At 41.3% G+C, this 17,199-nt stretch overlaps 1 protein-coding gene across 3 annotated transcripts; it reads left to right on the forward strand.

Annotated features, from left to right (window-relative positions):
- On the forward strand, positions 1-16,774 carry LOC112553929. 3 transcript variants are annotated; one of them, XM_025221420.1, is made up of 5 exons: positions 1-48; positions 754-1,045; positions 3,426-3,503; positions 13,445-13,468; positions 14,041-16,774. In XM_025221420.1, the coding sequence occupies exons 2-5, from the start codon at positions 862-864 to the stop codon at positions 14,169-14,171; spliced, it is 417 nt and encodes a 138-aa protein (XP_025077205.1). In that variant the 5' UTR covers positions 1-48; positions 754-861; the 3' UTR covers positions 14,172-16,774. The 3 variants fall into 3 exon arrangements, with proteins under 3 accessions (XP_025077205.1, XP_025077206.1, XP_025077207.1); XM_025221421.1 differs by lacking the exon at positions 3,426-3,503 and having other exon boundaries at positions 13,394-13,468; XM_025221422.1 differs by lacking the exon at positions 3,426-3,503 and having other exon boundaries at positions 3-48.
- Positions 16,775-17,199: the final 425 nt, after the last annotated feature.

Here is a 17,199-nt window from a genome sequence, read left to right on the forward strand (position 1 = left end):
TCTTTTTTTTTTTTTTTCAGACGAACCGAAGGGAGCCGAAAAAACCTAGTAAGTACTTGTTGTCTTCACCACTCCCTAGTGTTAGGTGTTTTTCAGAAGAGGCTCTTCCTCTTTAACCTTCCTGAAATTCTCTTCTGCAACTGATCAAAGATATTTGTTTCTGCCCTTCTTCTGCCTTTCGACATCTATTGTTGTGTGTGTGTTTGTGTGTGTGCTGACACATTGACAACCGAAGCGTGCTGGTGAAGCTTTTCACAATAGTCGCCAAGGATCCGATGTCGGTGCTAATCTGTTTTCAAGAAGGTCTCCATCGAGCGATAAAAGAGTTCATTGGAACTATCTTTCACGATGTGCGATCTGTTTTCCATCCTCTTTGTTTCATCGTCTTCGTCGGCTCTTTCATCCGCCCATGACTTCTCGTCACACACTGCCACCCTGAAGCTGTGAACTCAATAATCGTGTACAGTTTGTCTCTGTGGAAATGTTTATACCCGGTGACCGACACTCTGTTTAGGAACGAGAACGTTTCATCACCCTTAGTTTTAATGGCATCGGCAGAGACCAAACTCCTTTGTGGCTAAGAATTTCATTTGCAGAGTGTGCGCGCTGCTAAACGAATCATAAAAATGGGGACCATACAGGCAAGGGAACTGTTTGCCCTCCACTTTTCAAACATATAAAAATTAGATACAAGAGATATCACAGTTCGTCTAAAGTTCGAGTATTAATCTTTCTGTTTTCCTTTTCTGCCAGATATTCAGATAACGGGGGCCAAGTTCGTGGACGAAGGAGAGAAGATCTTCCTCATCTGCAACGCCACGGCGCAGGACCAGCCTCCCGACGACCTCGACTGGTTCCGTGATGGCGAAAAGTTGCAGACAAGCGAATCGAAGGGTGTGTACATCCGTAAATCGTACACCCTTGTCGACTGGCACCATCTTCAGCACCCTGGAGATCAAGAACGCTCGCCTGAAGGACGCCGGCTTCTACGTGTGTCGCACGTCCAGCCTGGACGTCACCAGCTTCCGGGTCAACGTCCTCAACGGTAGGTCTTGGGCGCGGGCTGCGTGACCTCCCAGCACAGGCCCTGGGGCTATGTAGCCAAGCTAGTATTTAGCAGAATGGTCTTTTTGCAGTCAGATTTGAATATATTATACGTGTACAAACAGATAGACAGAAACTTCATTCTGACACCACGGTGGATGAGAAAAAATTTGACAGAACAGCTGAAGAAATAAATTTACACACCTGTCAAATAAATTTAGAAGCTTTAGAAGTAAATTTACAAACCACAAATGTAGAAGTAAATCCACACACCGTAGCTATATAAATAAAGGTGTATGAATTTATCCAATCTCCATTTCAACAGAAGTGAATAACAGGTGAAGAAATGAATCCATACACCACAGCTGCAGAAATATTCCTACACATTGTGGGTGTGAAGAATACTGTAGAAACGAACCAATAGGTCGTATCCTAGGAAAGGGGCCATTAGTAGAGTCCATACATTATCAACAAGTAATATACTTACAAGTTTCATAAAGTTCAGGTAAGAAAAAAAGGTTTACTTATGACCGTTACCGCTGCGACAGCTCTCTAGACCTCATCTATGCAGCGACTGGGGGATATTTGGGTGAGAGCTAAACACGGGGGATGCACGCAAAGGCCAGGGTCACGCTCCAGTGTCTGGGGGGAATGTTTCATTTGCTTCCCGCCTCGCGTGACCGCGCGCATACGGCTGTGCGCATATAGAGTTGATTTAGTTAGGGGCAGGCGTCTGAGGCAAGATTATTATGGAATAATTCATAGAGTGGCCCTCACTGTTCCTGGCAGCCTAGCACTCCAGTGTGTTTGTCTAGCCATGGATGCGCTGAAGTTGGATCCGAAAATATGCGTTTTCAAACTCTTCTTGTTCCGTTGGCCTAAAGCGCTTAGCTTCGCAAGATGGTGTCTGGGATGCCCGGATGCTGCTTCTTATCTCAGCCCCAGCATCTGATCGGACTGTCGCGTCTGGCTTATGCACACTGAGCTAAAGAAAAAACTTGAGAAAGTCTTCTTCCAACACAGATTCTGCTTACCTTGTTTATGTGAATCGGAGAGAAGTTTTCTTCATAACCATTCTTAACTGTTAACCTTTGCCAGGTGACCAGTTACAAGGCGTTCATAATTTCTGTTCGTATTTTAACTCGTTCACATTCAAAGGTAACAGATACCTACTTTTTAACAGGTTAACTAATCGTGTATCTTCATAGGCTTTGAAGAATGTCATTAGCTTTAATTTTGAATTAATAGTGTGTGAACTTATAAATTATGTAACATTCACGCGTGCTGATGTACTTATGTGCACTGCAGAAAAACAGAGATGGCAGTTCAGTCATGCATTGTTGATCTCAATTAACTTATTTTCGTCCAGGGCGCCACTGCACTCTCATTGTACTGAGCTCTTGTCATGCTTTCAGTATTCCCGTACATCCATTTTTCCAAACCTGCACCGCGCATTCGCAGTTTGCCAACAGATGCATGCGTAGTCGATCGAGAAAAGTAAATCTGTGTTTGACATGCGATGGAAGCATCTCAATGCTGAAAAGTTAGATATCTCATTTTTATCATTTATTCATTTTGTAAGATTTTTTTAGGAATATCAGAACTCTTGTGGTGTTAGTCATTGAAACAAAATGCAGATAACGCGTAAAAGCATGGCTGTGTTCAAACCTGTGCCCCTGACCTTACATGTGATTGGATGACTGAGAGGACACGTGTTAAATAGCCAATGGAAGGCCGATATAAAGAACATGTCACGGTATTCGCAGTTGGGACAGGTGGACCCAAGGGGAACAGAAATCTTGACACCGGATTCACACTAGCGAGGTTTGATAATCAGGGTTTTCTTGACCTTTCCCCACCTTCGACGTCCAGTTGACCTTTGCCTGTAGCCACTATTCTTCACCGTAGATTACATCTGGCATCCCAGTCGAGCTGAAACAAAATCAGCTGCAGGCATTAGTGAAGGACAAGCTCGTAATCTGATATCCTCTGCGCTTGTTTAGCACACAATACGATAATTTAATGGCTGTTAAGCCTCAGCAACATCGCCAGAGTATGTCCAAACTGAGTTCATTAAAGGACCATTGACAAGATCCTTCCTAGTTGCAGAAGTGAAGAGTCCTCCTCGAAGTCTGCCGTGTCTAGACAGGACTGAGCAAAGGACTCTGGTATTTCCTTCTGACATGTTTACACTTGCAATGCCGCATTGAATCATACTTATCTTGATGGAAGTACTTTTTCACAGATGGACTGCAGTGGCGTGACACTTAAAAGGATCTGGTTTACTAGCCACATGAGTAACTATGATAGCAGTCTGGAAATGGGCAAGAAAAGTCAAATTATTCAAAGTTGGTGTGTGTGTATGTGTGTCGTTTACGTAGACACGGTGAGAACGAACGAGAGGTCACGCAAGCTGGCAGAGGATGTCGGGAAGAAGAAGAAATTGGGGGCGCTAGGAGGTAAGACCGACAGGGGAGAGCATGCTTTATAACCTGTCATAAGTAAGTAGTGTTCACAGTAGTGTTCAGTGAGGTCCAATATTGATGAAGACTGCAGACTGCTCGGAAAGGGAAGTCTAGTTCCAGGGAATAAACAAACTAGGTAAATCAAAGGAAGAAAAGAATATAGGAAGTGCTTCCAGACATTTCTCTAAGCAAATTTTGAGCACATCTGAATATAAACCATCAAGTGTTCTATTTTGATTGTATTGGTTTATTCTAAATTTTGGTACATGGATTTATTTTCACGTTTTGCCGTCCATTGTCTAACCTACCAAATGTTGAGTGCTATCCCCAACCTCTCCTCAGCCCATTTTTTTCTTCTTCCCTCTCCTGATCCCATCAACTCTCCCATTTTCCGTTATATATCTTGTTTGGAGAGATTACTTTCCAGTTCCGAGTCTGGAGTTTTTTCTGAATGAATACTGAATCGATAATTCTGCAGAAGCTATGAACTGAATGTTGATACCCTGGATCAGATGTGAGGCCCATGACGAGAATAAGATGACGGAGAGAGAGAGTGCAGGAGAAGAAACTTTTTGTATTAAAAAAATAAACTCAAAAACAAACCTGCCGCATAAAGACGACAATTTTTTAAAGTAAGTGTAGAACAGCAATCATCTTAGCCACTACAAAGTGTTTTTTTTTATTTGCTGTCAATCATAGCAAATTCCGTGGACTTTTGAAAACCGGAAGTCTCAGGGTCATCAAGAACCAGTAATTGCTCGCAATAGCTGTCTGTCCATCTCTCCATCCGAAACAGCTAAAACGAAAACTTACAAAAGAAAAATTCACCCTTCCCTAAAAAATAAATAAAAAATAAATAAAAATGCAAGCAAATGTCAGATATCTTTCTAATGTTACGTTGACTCTGTATTTCATAAAAAAATTGTTTAGTGAACACATTTCACTGCCTTCTTCTTTACCATTGCAGTCCTAACAGGATTAAAACAATCAGTCTGTGTGAGTGGAACTTTATGTAATTTTTAAAAAAATGTTGCTTCGCTATGTTTAGTCATGTCTGTTAAATAATCGTTTGACTACCGTTCGGCTGTGCATCTGTCTCCCCTTGTCAACCTGTCTGCTTGTCTTTCCATTTGTCTTTCCGTCCATCTAACATCTGTCCGTGTCATTTTATGAGAGCAGGTCACTTGTTTGGTCCTGAACTTTGCATCACGGGCAATGTGCCATCTTGGGTTTAGTCGCAACCGCCGCGGTGTCGGAGCCCACGTGCTGCACGTGAGTGCGTCTTCCTGTCCGAGTCTGCTGTGATTACTGGAGACCTTGCACTTCCTTCGTCCCTTCCTGCGGTCCTTCCAATCTAATCAACAGTCTTAATGGCTCTCTTTGCTCTCATTTTCTCTCCTCTCTTTTTCTCTGGCCCGCTTGCTTCCTTATTCTTCTTTCACGCCCTCATGTTCCCAGATTCGCTGCTCCAGTCGATACAGAACTTTTCACTCTGACCCAGCGAACGGACAAAACAAAAACTAATTAGGAGCCAAGCTGAAGCTGATTAACACAACTTTGTCATCGTTTATCTCGATTCACTACTTCTTTCACGAGATCGAAGATCAACTGCTTCCTGTATTATTTTTAAGACTGATGAAGTAGAGATTACAAAACATGTGTTTAGATTGATGGTGATCATGAAAGACAAATAAGCTGCAAAACAAACAAAATAGAGAAATGTAAAAAAAAAAAAAAAAAAAAAAAAATCCGCGTTATACCTTAATATCTGATTTAAAAGACAGAACAAGAAAGATTATTACTTCAGGAAAATAAACTAAAACATTGACATCTACGTATCTTACCAACTGATTTTATGGTTTGAGCAATTGGGAGTCAAAAGCCTTTTCACACTCGATTTTGTGTACATGATACCTATCACTTCCATACTGTCCAAATATAAAGTAATGCCTGGCAAAATGCAGCAAGTCTGACATGGACCAGTGTAAACAAGCACAAACAGAAACAAGCAGACCATGACAATAGAAAGACAGATCCTTTTGTCAGACGATCCCAGCGAACGTGTTAAGTGTGATAAGGCATCTTGACCGCAGGGATTCTGTTATTGCACTTCGCCGAGTGAAATCACCGCCGCGAGACCTTGTAACGCTGGGAGGACGGGTGCGGGTGACTGAGATGGATGGACGCACGTTATTGAAGAACTTTACGAGCGTGCCGAGCGCGCAGTGTGTTTCTTGGCAGGTCCGCTGGCTGGTCGCCTCCATCCTGGTGTGCGCGCAGTGGTGTCCGCACTGACTTCGTGCTTACGCACGTTCGTTTGAGCTAAACAAACCGAAAAAGAGAGTGAAACAGGAAAAGAGATGAAAGGAAGGAGAGAAAGAAAAAGAGGTGGAAGGTAGAAAGGATAAAACGAAGATGAGAGAGAGAATGGATGAAATAGAAAGAAAGAAATACTAAGGAAAGAATTAATAAATGCAGAAAAGTAGATACAAGTTATGAGAGAAAGAAAGAGAAACGAAACCGAACGATAGAAAGAGTGGTAATGAAAATAGAGACAGAAGAGAGCGAGAGAGTTGGGAAGGAATAGAGAAAAATAAAAGCTCAAGATAAGAGAGAGATAAATAAATGTAAAGCAGACAGAGAAAAGAGAGATAGAAAGGAAGGAATTGAGAGAAATAAATGAAGAAAAAGATACAAAAGATGAAGAGGGAAAGATAAAACAGATATAGATAAAAAGAGAGAAAGGAAAATAAAACAGATATAGGAAGGAGAGAGAAAAAAGAGAAAAGCGAACGAAAGATAAAATGAAAAAGAAATTAAAAAAAGACTTAAAAGAGCCCAAAAGCTAGGGATAGAAAGAGAGAGATGACAAAACAGAAAAATGCGAGCATACTAATGCGAAATTATGCGTATGATACACTTATTTGCCTACCGACAGCTGTATAAGAGGGTGTAAGTGAGAGAGAGAGAGAAACAGAATGTGGAAGGCTGAATGGAGAACTAGATTTTGATTATCTAAGCTTTCAATTTCTACAGTTGTTTGTGAAATCGAGCATACATGTTTATTGCAAGACTTCAGTCTTGTTCCGAGGGCTTGAGTGTCATTCAGTTCAAATTATTCTGCGATAAATATAGCGAAGACACTTCCTACCTTCTTTTTTCTTTGCAATGCAATTAATTTTGTTGTGCTTTAAGTCATTATTTTTTGTACTGGGGATGCATTAGCAGTTTTCCTTCTGTCAGAATCATTTATCGCGCACATCTTCCATCGCCTTTACTTGTGTTTATCAACCATTTGGCTGTGGCTGAGAAACCCACGCTAGTTGTGAATTAATAAATTAAACACTTCATATCTGTTCACACTTTTTTCTTTACTCTTCTTGTCGGCTCACATTTTTTCCTTGGCATCAACCGACACGAGAAGGGAGGACTAAAATCTTGCTCTACCACAACACATGGCTGGCCAGCAGTTGGATAAACTCAGCAAAGGTTGCACAGGAAATATCTTCTTCCTGTTCGTTTTTTGTTTCCTCTTTTTTTTCCGCTCCCACTACTCTTACTTTTTTCTACCCTCAAGTTGTCTGGTGTTGAGGTTTGACACCCGGGGATGATGTTTACTCAACCAAAATTTTTAGGTCCTCGAGAGGACTTCTCGAAAGTACTATCTGAGATTTTGCATCACCAGAGTGAGTGTATGAGAATCCTAAGACATCTGTTTTTTTTTCTCTATCTTGTTCTCTCTTTCTCTGTTTCTCTCTTCCTGTGTGTTTGTCGTCCTGTTCAGTATATGCTACACATCTATTTGTGTCTTTGTCACCTCCATCTTTGTTCATATCCATAACCATCCACGAACAGTAGGTTGCATGGGTATCTTAAGTCATTTATCCCTCATCCTACCCTCTACCCTTTTATCCCAAAGTCTCCACCCTTTCCTCCTGTTGGCTTGTCTGTCTGTCTGCATGCAGAAGTCAACAAGGGTCTGGTCCGCTCTGCTACCTCCGTCTAATGTAATGCTGCAGGCAAGAAAAGACTCCTTGCAGACGTCACGCAGACCATCTCTTACGACGATTGGTTCGCGTGGCGGAAGAGAACGAGACTTTGCGAGGTTTCACTCATGTCACTGAAATTCCACGGGTGCTGCTTTTTATTTTATTTTCTTCGTGTCTCCGCGAGCTGAAGTCTTACGAAACTTCCTTTTAACGCTGATGATGTTGCAGATGCTGTTGTTGACAATTCCTCCTATAAATAGCCTCTTTCAAAGCCACTTCGTAATTGCGACCTCCTTTGGCTAAAGTTCTTGTTTACTTTCCGAAAGACACCCACGCATAGAGTTTCTGCAGAGCACTGTTTCTTAATCTTTTAATTAAAAAAAAAAACCTCCCATCCACTTTCCTGCGGAACGTAGAACCTATTCGTGATGTCGTCTCGTGGTCCTTTCTCATCCTTTCTGAATCCCAGCGAATACCACCCAGGGAAACTTTGGGACGTTGGACGTCAATGTGTATGTTTCTGTAATCTCTCTCTCTCTCTCTCTGGCACAGACACACGCACAAACACACATGCACGGGCTCATGTATACACGCATAGAAACACACACAACGGATACACAAACATAGCAAAAGGGAAAGAATCTCGGGAACGATCAGTATCACATTACAGTTTGTGATACAAATATAAAATTAGAGATGAAGTTTTGATGTCAGAATACACATCATGGTTAATGATTGGCTAATGGTAATAACCGTTGTCGCTAGCTAAAACGAAGATTGTTCAGGCTCCATCTCCGTCCCATCACTAGAACGATCCCAAATTTTAAACCTAACGAAAGACATAAACCAAAATAAGACAAATAAGACACAAATTGTATAAAGTAAATATTTAAAAAAGAAGAGATATGGCTAGGAATACAAACGGTCGTGAGAGCAAACACCAGGCTGCACGGTTCTGAGTTTTACTTAAAAGTTGATCTTAACAGAAAATGTCGAAACATCAAACATCGAAAGTGCTTTAAAGCTGCATTGTATTGTCAAATGTATTGGGAGATGTATTGGCAATCAACTCTGGAGTTTGTCCATCATATTGTCCGTCAATCAAATGTCCCGAAAGTTCGTCCCCAAGAAGCATTAGTGTCCTGAAAACTTCATGCAGAACTTTATAGACTCGAGCACACGGTTAATAACGGTTGGAGCAGTTAGAATATATTCCATAAGCCTTGCGGACAGTTCTGTCTTTCAAAAAAAATAATAAAATAAAATCAATAACGCATAATAATAACGCATGTTTTATCGCTGCTATTTGTTTACTGCTCGATGCCGTTCACCTGTACCAAACACACCTGCGTGCAGACAGTATCTACATTATCATTCAGTCTATCGAAATAAACCAATTAAACTCTAATGACATTTTTTTTAAATGTCTGTTGAGTTTGAGTCTCGTTCTGTGTGGAATTTCCCTGTTGTTGGTTTTTTTCTGTGATTTTTTTTTCCATTAGTGCCCCAAACCTAATTTTCCAGACGGAAGCAAATGCACCGAAATTGGGCGAGCGAGACTCGGTTTTTTTAAATATTTGTCTCAAGTACTTAGAACACCAACGTGGGGAGGGCGCATATCCGTTTGCACGTGTTCCTGAGATTTTCTGGAACCTTTTTGCCGCCTTTTGGCTGCAAGCACAGCTGGCTGTATCTGATTAGGTTGACAGTGGCGAGTTTGCTTAGCTCCCCTGGTTTAATTGACGCTATTCACTCCCTTTAGACAAACGAGGTCTCTGTTCTGTTCATTATAATATTCCCTGGGCGTACTGGCAAAACTGAAATATTCATCTGAAGGAAGAAGAAAACTTCAGGTAATGAGATTTGCTATCTCCATCATTTTTTGTGTGGGTTTTTTTTTTCAGGTGAAATGAACTGAATGACACTGGAATGCTAAATAAATCATCTGTTATTGTTGGGTTTACACTCTCAGCTTTCATTTTTATCGTCATTTAAAGGTTTTTAACTGCTTTTGGGGGGCGTATAAAGTGTCTGTCAATAAAACCATGTGAACCTTGTTACATATCTCAAATCGTGTTAGATTAAGTCAAGTCACATTACAAGTCAAATAACAGTTTGTACTGATTATAAGTAACACAGTAGTTTGCTCAGGACTGCCTCAGTGAAGAGAAAAATAAAATGAACCAGATGTGATAATCGCAGTTATATTAATAATACATATCTATATCTATATCTATATATACATCGTTTGTTATCTGCTTGGATCGCTGTGCCTCTTTGATATTTCTCTTTTTCTTATCATTCATTTATTTCTTTTCCGCTCCGTGGAAACCTTGAATCCAGGGAAGCCCTGTTCATGCTCTTGTCCACGTCTTCACACTGTTGGTTCCTACATACCCAGGAAACCCTCAAACGCCCGCAAAAACCTGATTTCCTCTCAGCCAATGTCTTCAGGGCTATTTATAGTTGCGCGAGATCCATTCACCGGCGATAAGGGCATTGGGAGTCTGCCATCGCACACTCTAAAAACAAATAAAATAAATTCGTGATACAATACGAAGAAAAATAAAAAGATGATGATGCTTATTTTCCGAGTTTTTGAGATCGCTCAGGCCAAATTCTACTTGTGTGTATTCGTAATTTGCTCGTAGGATGGAAGTCTTCTGGGTGTAATCTGCGGTGTTACTCGGATGGGGAATGGGTGGAATGGCATCTATTCATGCATACCACTGATGTCACAGTGCTTGGTATAGTACCAGTGACAAAATAGCTGGCATGCCAGGCGCTGATAATATTGCTGTTGTTATTTTTAATGGCACTTCTCTGAATTAAAGGTAAGGGAGCAGGTGAGCGGACCGTCGAATTTATTGGCAGAGAGCGAGATTGGCTGACAAGTTGCAGCAGCTGAGAAAATTGCCTGAGCAGTTTAAACCCGTCTTAACAGATAATGTAAGCGGACTGAATGCGTAAAAAAGTGGAGAAGGGGGAAGTAAAGAGGTCAGGATGTTAGAATTGGATTAAATATTTTTAGATATGTGATCCGCGTTCAGAAATTACAAAGTGGTGTAACTACAGTGCATGCATTTAAGTCGATGCATACATGTTTAACTCTCTCTAGCTAGAGTTAGCAAGAATCATTTTTGTCTACCCGGCTGTCAGGGCTCGCAGCGCTCGCGGACCAGATCCAAGAGCAGCATGGGATGCCAGTTCGGTTCAAATCGGATAAACCGTGTAGGCTAGCAGAGCCTCTCTTTTTCTCACTCAAACACACGCACACCTCCACGCTGTTCAATAGAATAAACAAAACAGCTTCACGATGTGTGTGTTACATGTATACTGTCTGTATAGACATGGATATGTCATGTATTTTTCATGTTTTTATTTAATTCGCTCTACCTTCTCCCTTTCTCGTTGGCTTATTTATATTGTAGGTACACCACTCTTTGCTCCACATTCTGACATCAAGACAAGCACACAGGCAGTATCTTCTCTCAATAATTGATATGTGAGGAACACAGAACAACTTTAGTATAGAGAAGATCAAGTTCTAACCAGGGTTATATGTCCTTTGATTGACACTTTCTCTTCTAATATTTCGCTGGCAAAAACAAAGTTACTGAGTTCTGCTAGCAGTCATTTGCATTTCATCGGCTTATAAAGTTTGCAATAAGATTCTCTTCTCTTGGGCATGCCTGTGAGTGATTGCTTCGACGGTGGGCGGCTGCAGAAATAAAAACAGATTGTGTATCGCGATATTAACTTTTAACTACATTTTCTTTTTCTTTCTCTCTTTTGCTAGTCAACCGACTGAACGAAAAAAAAAAAATCTTAAAGGACAAGTACGGTGCAATTTTTAAATGACTTTTATTATGTTGAATTCGTTACAGCTACAAGACTGATGTCTTAATCAGGAGTGACATGGCGGGACTTTACAGCAGGATGCTGGGCACGATGCTAAATTCTATTTTAGTTATTAGCAAGTGTGTGCACTGAACTCTCAATTCGTTATAGTTTAAATTTGTCATTAATAATTAGATAAATAGGTTGTGGGTGAGCAGACGGACAAATGTGATTGATTGGCTACGCAGGCAGTCATAAAGAAAGAGAGAGAAAAAGAAACACGAGAGACCGGGAAAAGGCCAGCAAAGGATAAACAGAATGTAAGAATGTGTTCGAACCGAGAACACAGCAACCTGACAGCCTGGAGACAGTGATGAATACAAAGTTGCAATGGCAACAGTTCCGACTGACTAGGGAATGTCTGAATCTCGAAATCTTAATGGAGATCTTACATTGTTTCCCTCTGCTGTCCGTCGGTCATTTATTCATTCATTCGTCCCTTGGCTGGAACTGGTCGCTAGGGGTAGCATATGGATGGACGAGGCAGCTGACAGTACCCACCATTCACTCCAGTCTTAGACTATTATGAGCAGGACCACTCCATTCCTTCTCGTTCGTCAGCTATTTCTTCCTTTACCTACTGCGGTGTAGACTTGTCTCCAATGGTACATTGAAAGACCATCTTGGACAAAGAGTTGTGACTGGTCCCATGGCAAAACTAGACCAGCTTGAAGTAGGGTTGTCCTGAAGTAGGGTTGTCCTGGTGACCATGGTGTGTACAGGGTCATTGGTTTTGGGTTCTTTGCCTTATCAGGACCTTCTTCTCGAATGCCTAGTCTCCTCTCCTTATGGACATGCAGAGTAGACATTTCACATCCATAAAGCTGGATCGGTACTACTAGGATCTGGCAGTATCTCACACCAGCGTTTGGACCATATGCGCTGACCAGTAAGATCCCAAGCAGACAAAACTTCATTCTCTCCACCTTCCGTAAAGAAAGGAAGGAGTTGTTGAACCAAATGATTCGGCCCTGAATTGGTTTAATGGAGCAAGAAAACACAAAAATCCCGAAACTTTAATGTGGCTACATTTCAGTGCACAAAGAGTTAACAAGGCAGTGCTGGGATGATGATGATGATGATTATGATGATTGATGATAAACGAGATTCTTGTTCCTAGACTACGTAAGTTGTATAACAGATAGAGCTAAATGCACTGAGCTGTAAGTGGTCCACCCTGTCTAGCACGGGCCAAGTTGAAGGGAGAGTCCTGGACAACCCTTTGCTCCGAAGCATTGCACAGTAACCACAAGACTATGTTGTCGATAGTGTCTCCGCCATTGGCAGATCATGCAGTCATGTGTTCTTACTATCAAGTCCTTCCACACAGTACTTCCTGTATTTTGTGACCACACAACCTGTATATTGCCCCGGAAACAAATTTGTTTAGGGGTATTTTGTTTATTTATTGTAGCAAATATGAACACTTATTACAAATATATATTTAATAAAATAACTTAAGATTTTAGGTGTTTATTTAAGCTTGATTCTGAATTCTTAGCCAATTGATAGTTTTAATTTTTCTAATTCTTCTTTTGTGTCTTTCTTACTGTCCGATTTTTTTCCTTTAAGTCACATCTTATTTTCTTTTTGTATTTCATGTTTGCTATGCATGAATGTTTGTATGTTTGTAGTATATGTATATGTACAATAATTATGATGATTATTTATGTGTGTGCTGCTTCTCTTCATCACGCAGTCTTATTCTGTCTTCTTTTCTTTATTCTTTTTACCCTTCCTCCCTTATCACTTTCCTAATTTCTCGGCTTCTTTCATTTCTCACCTTACTTTCTTTTGCACCTGTACATCCCACCTGTCCCTCTTTTTATCGACCTGTCTTGTCTGTCTTGTCTTTGTCTGTCTGTCTGCCTGCCTGTATCTCTCGTGTCATTTCTGACTTCATTATAGCCATGTTTCATTTTCTCTCCCTCTCTCCTTCTCTCGTGTCTTCTAGGCAGTTTCATGCTTTGACTGCGGATCACTCTGCTGTTTCAGACTTCATGTTCACTCTGGCTACAGCTTATCGTGTCTCCTCTTCTGTTTCAGGGGACACCTTCAACGTCAAACGAGGTGAGTTGTAGTCCCTCCTCCGTCACCAGAGTCCGCCTTTCTGCCTCCGCTTGTCTGTGGCTTTGCTTACACTAGATTCCTCCGCGCTATTTATATATCATTTGCACGTGGCTAATGGCGCTGAAAATATAAGACACTCCTTACACGTGAGGACTAAAGTACTTCTAATCATTTTATGTTTACCTCAAGCTGTGCTTTTTTTTCTTTTTTTTTTTTTGAGAGGCGCTAGAAATAGCATCGCTGGAAATAGCTTTTTCTTGTTTGCTGACTGTATTAATCCAGAAAGTTGCTATTTATTTACATTTAAAAAAAAATTAAGCCTCGTCATTATATTATGTAATCGCTTGTTAACGAAGGCTTTGTTGTAATTAACAGCATGGAACTGGTAGCAGCAACTAATCTGATGCCGCATGACACTCTAGCTTCACTCACCAATTCTACCTTTCCTGGCCTGCTCTTCTTCTCCAACATCTTTTTTTCCCACCGTGCATCAGTTTTAATCATCGCTGTAGACCTTTGTCTATCTTTCCATCTATCTTGCCTATGATTTTTTTCTCTCTCCTTTTCTTCAGGCACCGAAAATGGCAGAACAGAAGGCATGCCCGATTCTCACAATGCCGCCACACAGTCGTCTGGCCTGACATTGCTGCTTGAGTGTGTGTTCTTTCTCGGGGCTTCTTTTCTCTTCTCCGTCATCACATGACCTGCTCAAAAGTATATAAACCTAAATAAACAGACTAAAAAAAAAAAGAAGAAAATGGAGAGAAACAGAAGATGTGAGAGAAGAAGCCTGTGAGGTTGATTCAATTTATTTCGGAACGGAATTTCGTCTACCTCAGATGCTTCTTGTTCCAAGCTGACCTGCTGCGGTGTTGTAAGTGTCGCAAGTGTTGTCTCCAGAAGTGCACAACGCCTACAGAACTGGACAAAGGAGATCGGGGTGGACTTGGGGGAGGGCAAGGGGATGGAAGGGAGGGGTAGAGGGGTTGCTATTTAAAGCAACCCACCCAGAGATGCAAATGAGTGACGAGATTAACGGTACTTCGTGGCCTTGCCGTTACCAGCACAAAACAAACTCAAAACAACTTTCATGACGGAACACAGGGAGAACCTAGCGTGACGCGCTTCCGCTCAAGAGTCCTCAGTGCGCATGTCTGTTGCCCACTCTTTGTCTCTCTCTTTTTCAAAACATCTTCCAGACTGTTCGGCTTCAGCATTTTTTGTGATGAATATGATGTGATTTTTGTTTAAACTCATGTTCGGTGTCCATTTGTTTTAAACATGTTTCTACTCGCGTGTGAGTTCTCTTTTCTTTAATGAGAATTGTGTCTGCGAGGGGTGATCGGAACCTGCAGGGTTTTCAGGTCAGTTCAGTCTCGAGATATAAGTGTGGAACATTATACCTCATCGGTCTGCAGGACTGTGTGTCGTGGAATCAAATCTTTGTTTTATTAATTTTTTTTTTCCTGGAGAAAGCTGCTGTGAACAGTGAACGTCAAATCGATGGAAACAGCGACGAGAAAAATAACACCAAAAAGACTGTTTATTTGGCATTAACTAGGCCAAGATGATACAACTTATACTACATCATCATTCATGGCGATGTCATGCATCAGGAAAAGAAGGTGACTTCACGGATCCAAAAATAGCGATAATGACCTAACGCCCTTTGTTTGAATTTTTTAGTCTGTTTTGTTAACTATTTGTTGTCAGTCAGCTGATCAGGGACACTTGCCATATTCGTTATCGTCGTCCATGACCCGGACTTGTTGACGACGACACATGGCAGATGAAATCGATGGTTGTGTTGTAATGCGATTCAATGGAACCTGTATTTGTATATGTAGGTACATTTATCATAGAAAAGCGCGAGCAAAAGAACCCTCCCCCACCTTGTTCTCTATGGGTTACCTCACACGTGGTTTTCTACTCGTGCATAGTATCCTCCATACTTTTAACATTAAAAGTGTTCATTGCATTTGAGCACGTTAAGTTTGTCAGGTAAATGTAAACGGTTAATTAAAAAGTGTGAACCATTGCCGAGGGTTTTACCCGAATTTGTTACAAAGTAGGGATTATTTATTTACTGAAGATTGTAAAACCTCATACTTCAAAAATTTGATAGGCTCTGCTCTGTCTTATGCGACGAATGGCAGCATGTAAAAGATAAATTATAAAGTTTTTGGTTTGTAGACATGCTACGGCTTACAGTGTAGACACAAGAGTCGTTAGTCACGTCACGTATGAGACATCACGTGACAGTCGCGTAACCAAAGAGTGTAGTTATAAATCGAAAGAGGAAGAAGAGAAGAAAGCCTTATGAAAGTCGGGTCACGCAAGGAAGAGATTGACTTAGCGCAGGACACCAGCTGTCAGCCAGCTGTCGCCATGGCTGGTGGCGCCTGAAGAAGTATTCATCGAGTTAAGGGCCGGGGTTTTTTTTTCTGAGGGGACAGGAGGACAGAAGCAAGGCACACAGCCTGGGGTACTGGGCTTGTGTCCCTCCCACAGGTGGCCAGTTATTGTTGCTGCGTGAATGAGCATGTGTGTGTGTGAGAGAGTGTGAGAGCGCGCTTTGCCAATATTGTATGGCATATTTTCATTGTGTGCCTGGAAATGTTACAGAATATTGTGACAATATGCTTTGACTGGGAGCTGTTACATAATTATATCCCTCTTTGTACAGTGTCCATTCAGAATGTGATGTATCTACATAAATCAGTTTGGCGTTGTACAGCTGTTTGTCATTTTCTTTTATTTTCCCTCCCACAATTGTCCTGTACCCACACTAATTATCTGCGTGTTTGCCTTGTTCTCTGTCAGCTGTCTTCCTGTCTGTTTGTCTGTCTGTCTGTGCCGGTATTTCTCTCTTTCTGTCTGTCCATAAAAGTGGTTGCCTTTTATGTCCAGAGACCCTGCGCCTAATGCAGAGATGGAAGTGGTTCATTGTTCTTTCATTTCAATGTGTTTTATGATGATTTCCTGTATACTTTTGTCAGCATGAAAATATTCTTCATTCATGTCTCGGGTATTTTAATGAAAACAACCACCACGTTTATCCTGGAACTTTAGATATAAAGGGGTAATACAAGATTTTCGTGATAACCTGTGGTATTTCCACGACTCTGATGTGAAACCATCCCTTTTACTTTCGTAGGTACCTAAGATAAAAGCGAGTCTTACACTAGTCTGATATTAAACCAATTTCATTCTCAGAGATGTTGATTTTGTGAGCCAATAATTCAGACTCCAGAGTTGGGTTCTTGATTTTTTTTTTCAAAAAAAAAAAAATGTATCCACATTTCACTAATTGCTTCTTGTCTTGGTTCGCATGGTGGGGATGGATGAAAGAAGAGAAGGATGTATTGTATTACCTGGTGGAAGGGTTTCTCGGATGCAGCCATTGTTTTATTTATGCCTTCCCCACCAGGCATCCTCAAAAGCAGAGACGTGCTCTGTAGACACACTTCTGTGGGGGGATGGAGCGAAGGTTGTCACTTCATTGACTATATACCACTGCCAGAGCCATGTCACCCCGACCTTACCTCCCTTGCCACCCTCGCCTTTCGAGTTACTTCCCATGTCTACTACAAAAAAATGGCAGCAATTGAAGTAATTACTCTTTACTATGCGCATGCGTGGAATTGTGTCTCGCAGCTGTGACCTCGCGAACTGTCTGCACTCACACCATGTTCTAGAATATTCTACACGTACTCCTGACGGTCGGATGG

The sequence above is a fragment of the Pomacea canaliculata genome, linkage group LG13, assembly GCF_003073045.1.
Source record: "Pomacea canaliculata isolate SZHN2017 linkage group LG13, ASM307304v1, whole genome shotgun sequence".
NCBI classification, from domain to species: domain Eukaryota; kingdom Metazoa; phylum Mollusca; class Gastropoda; order Architaenioglossa; family Ampullariidae; genus Pomacea; species Pomacea canaliculata.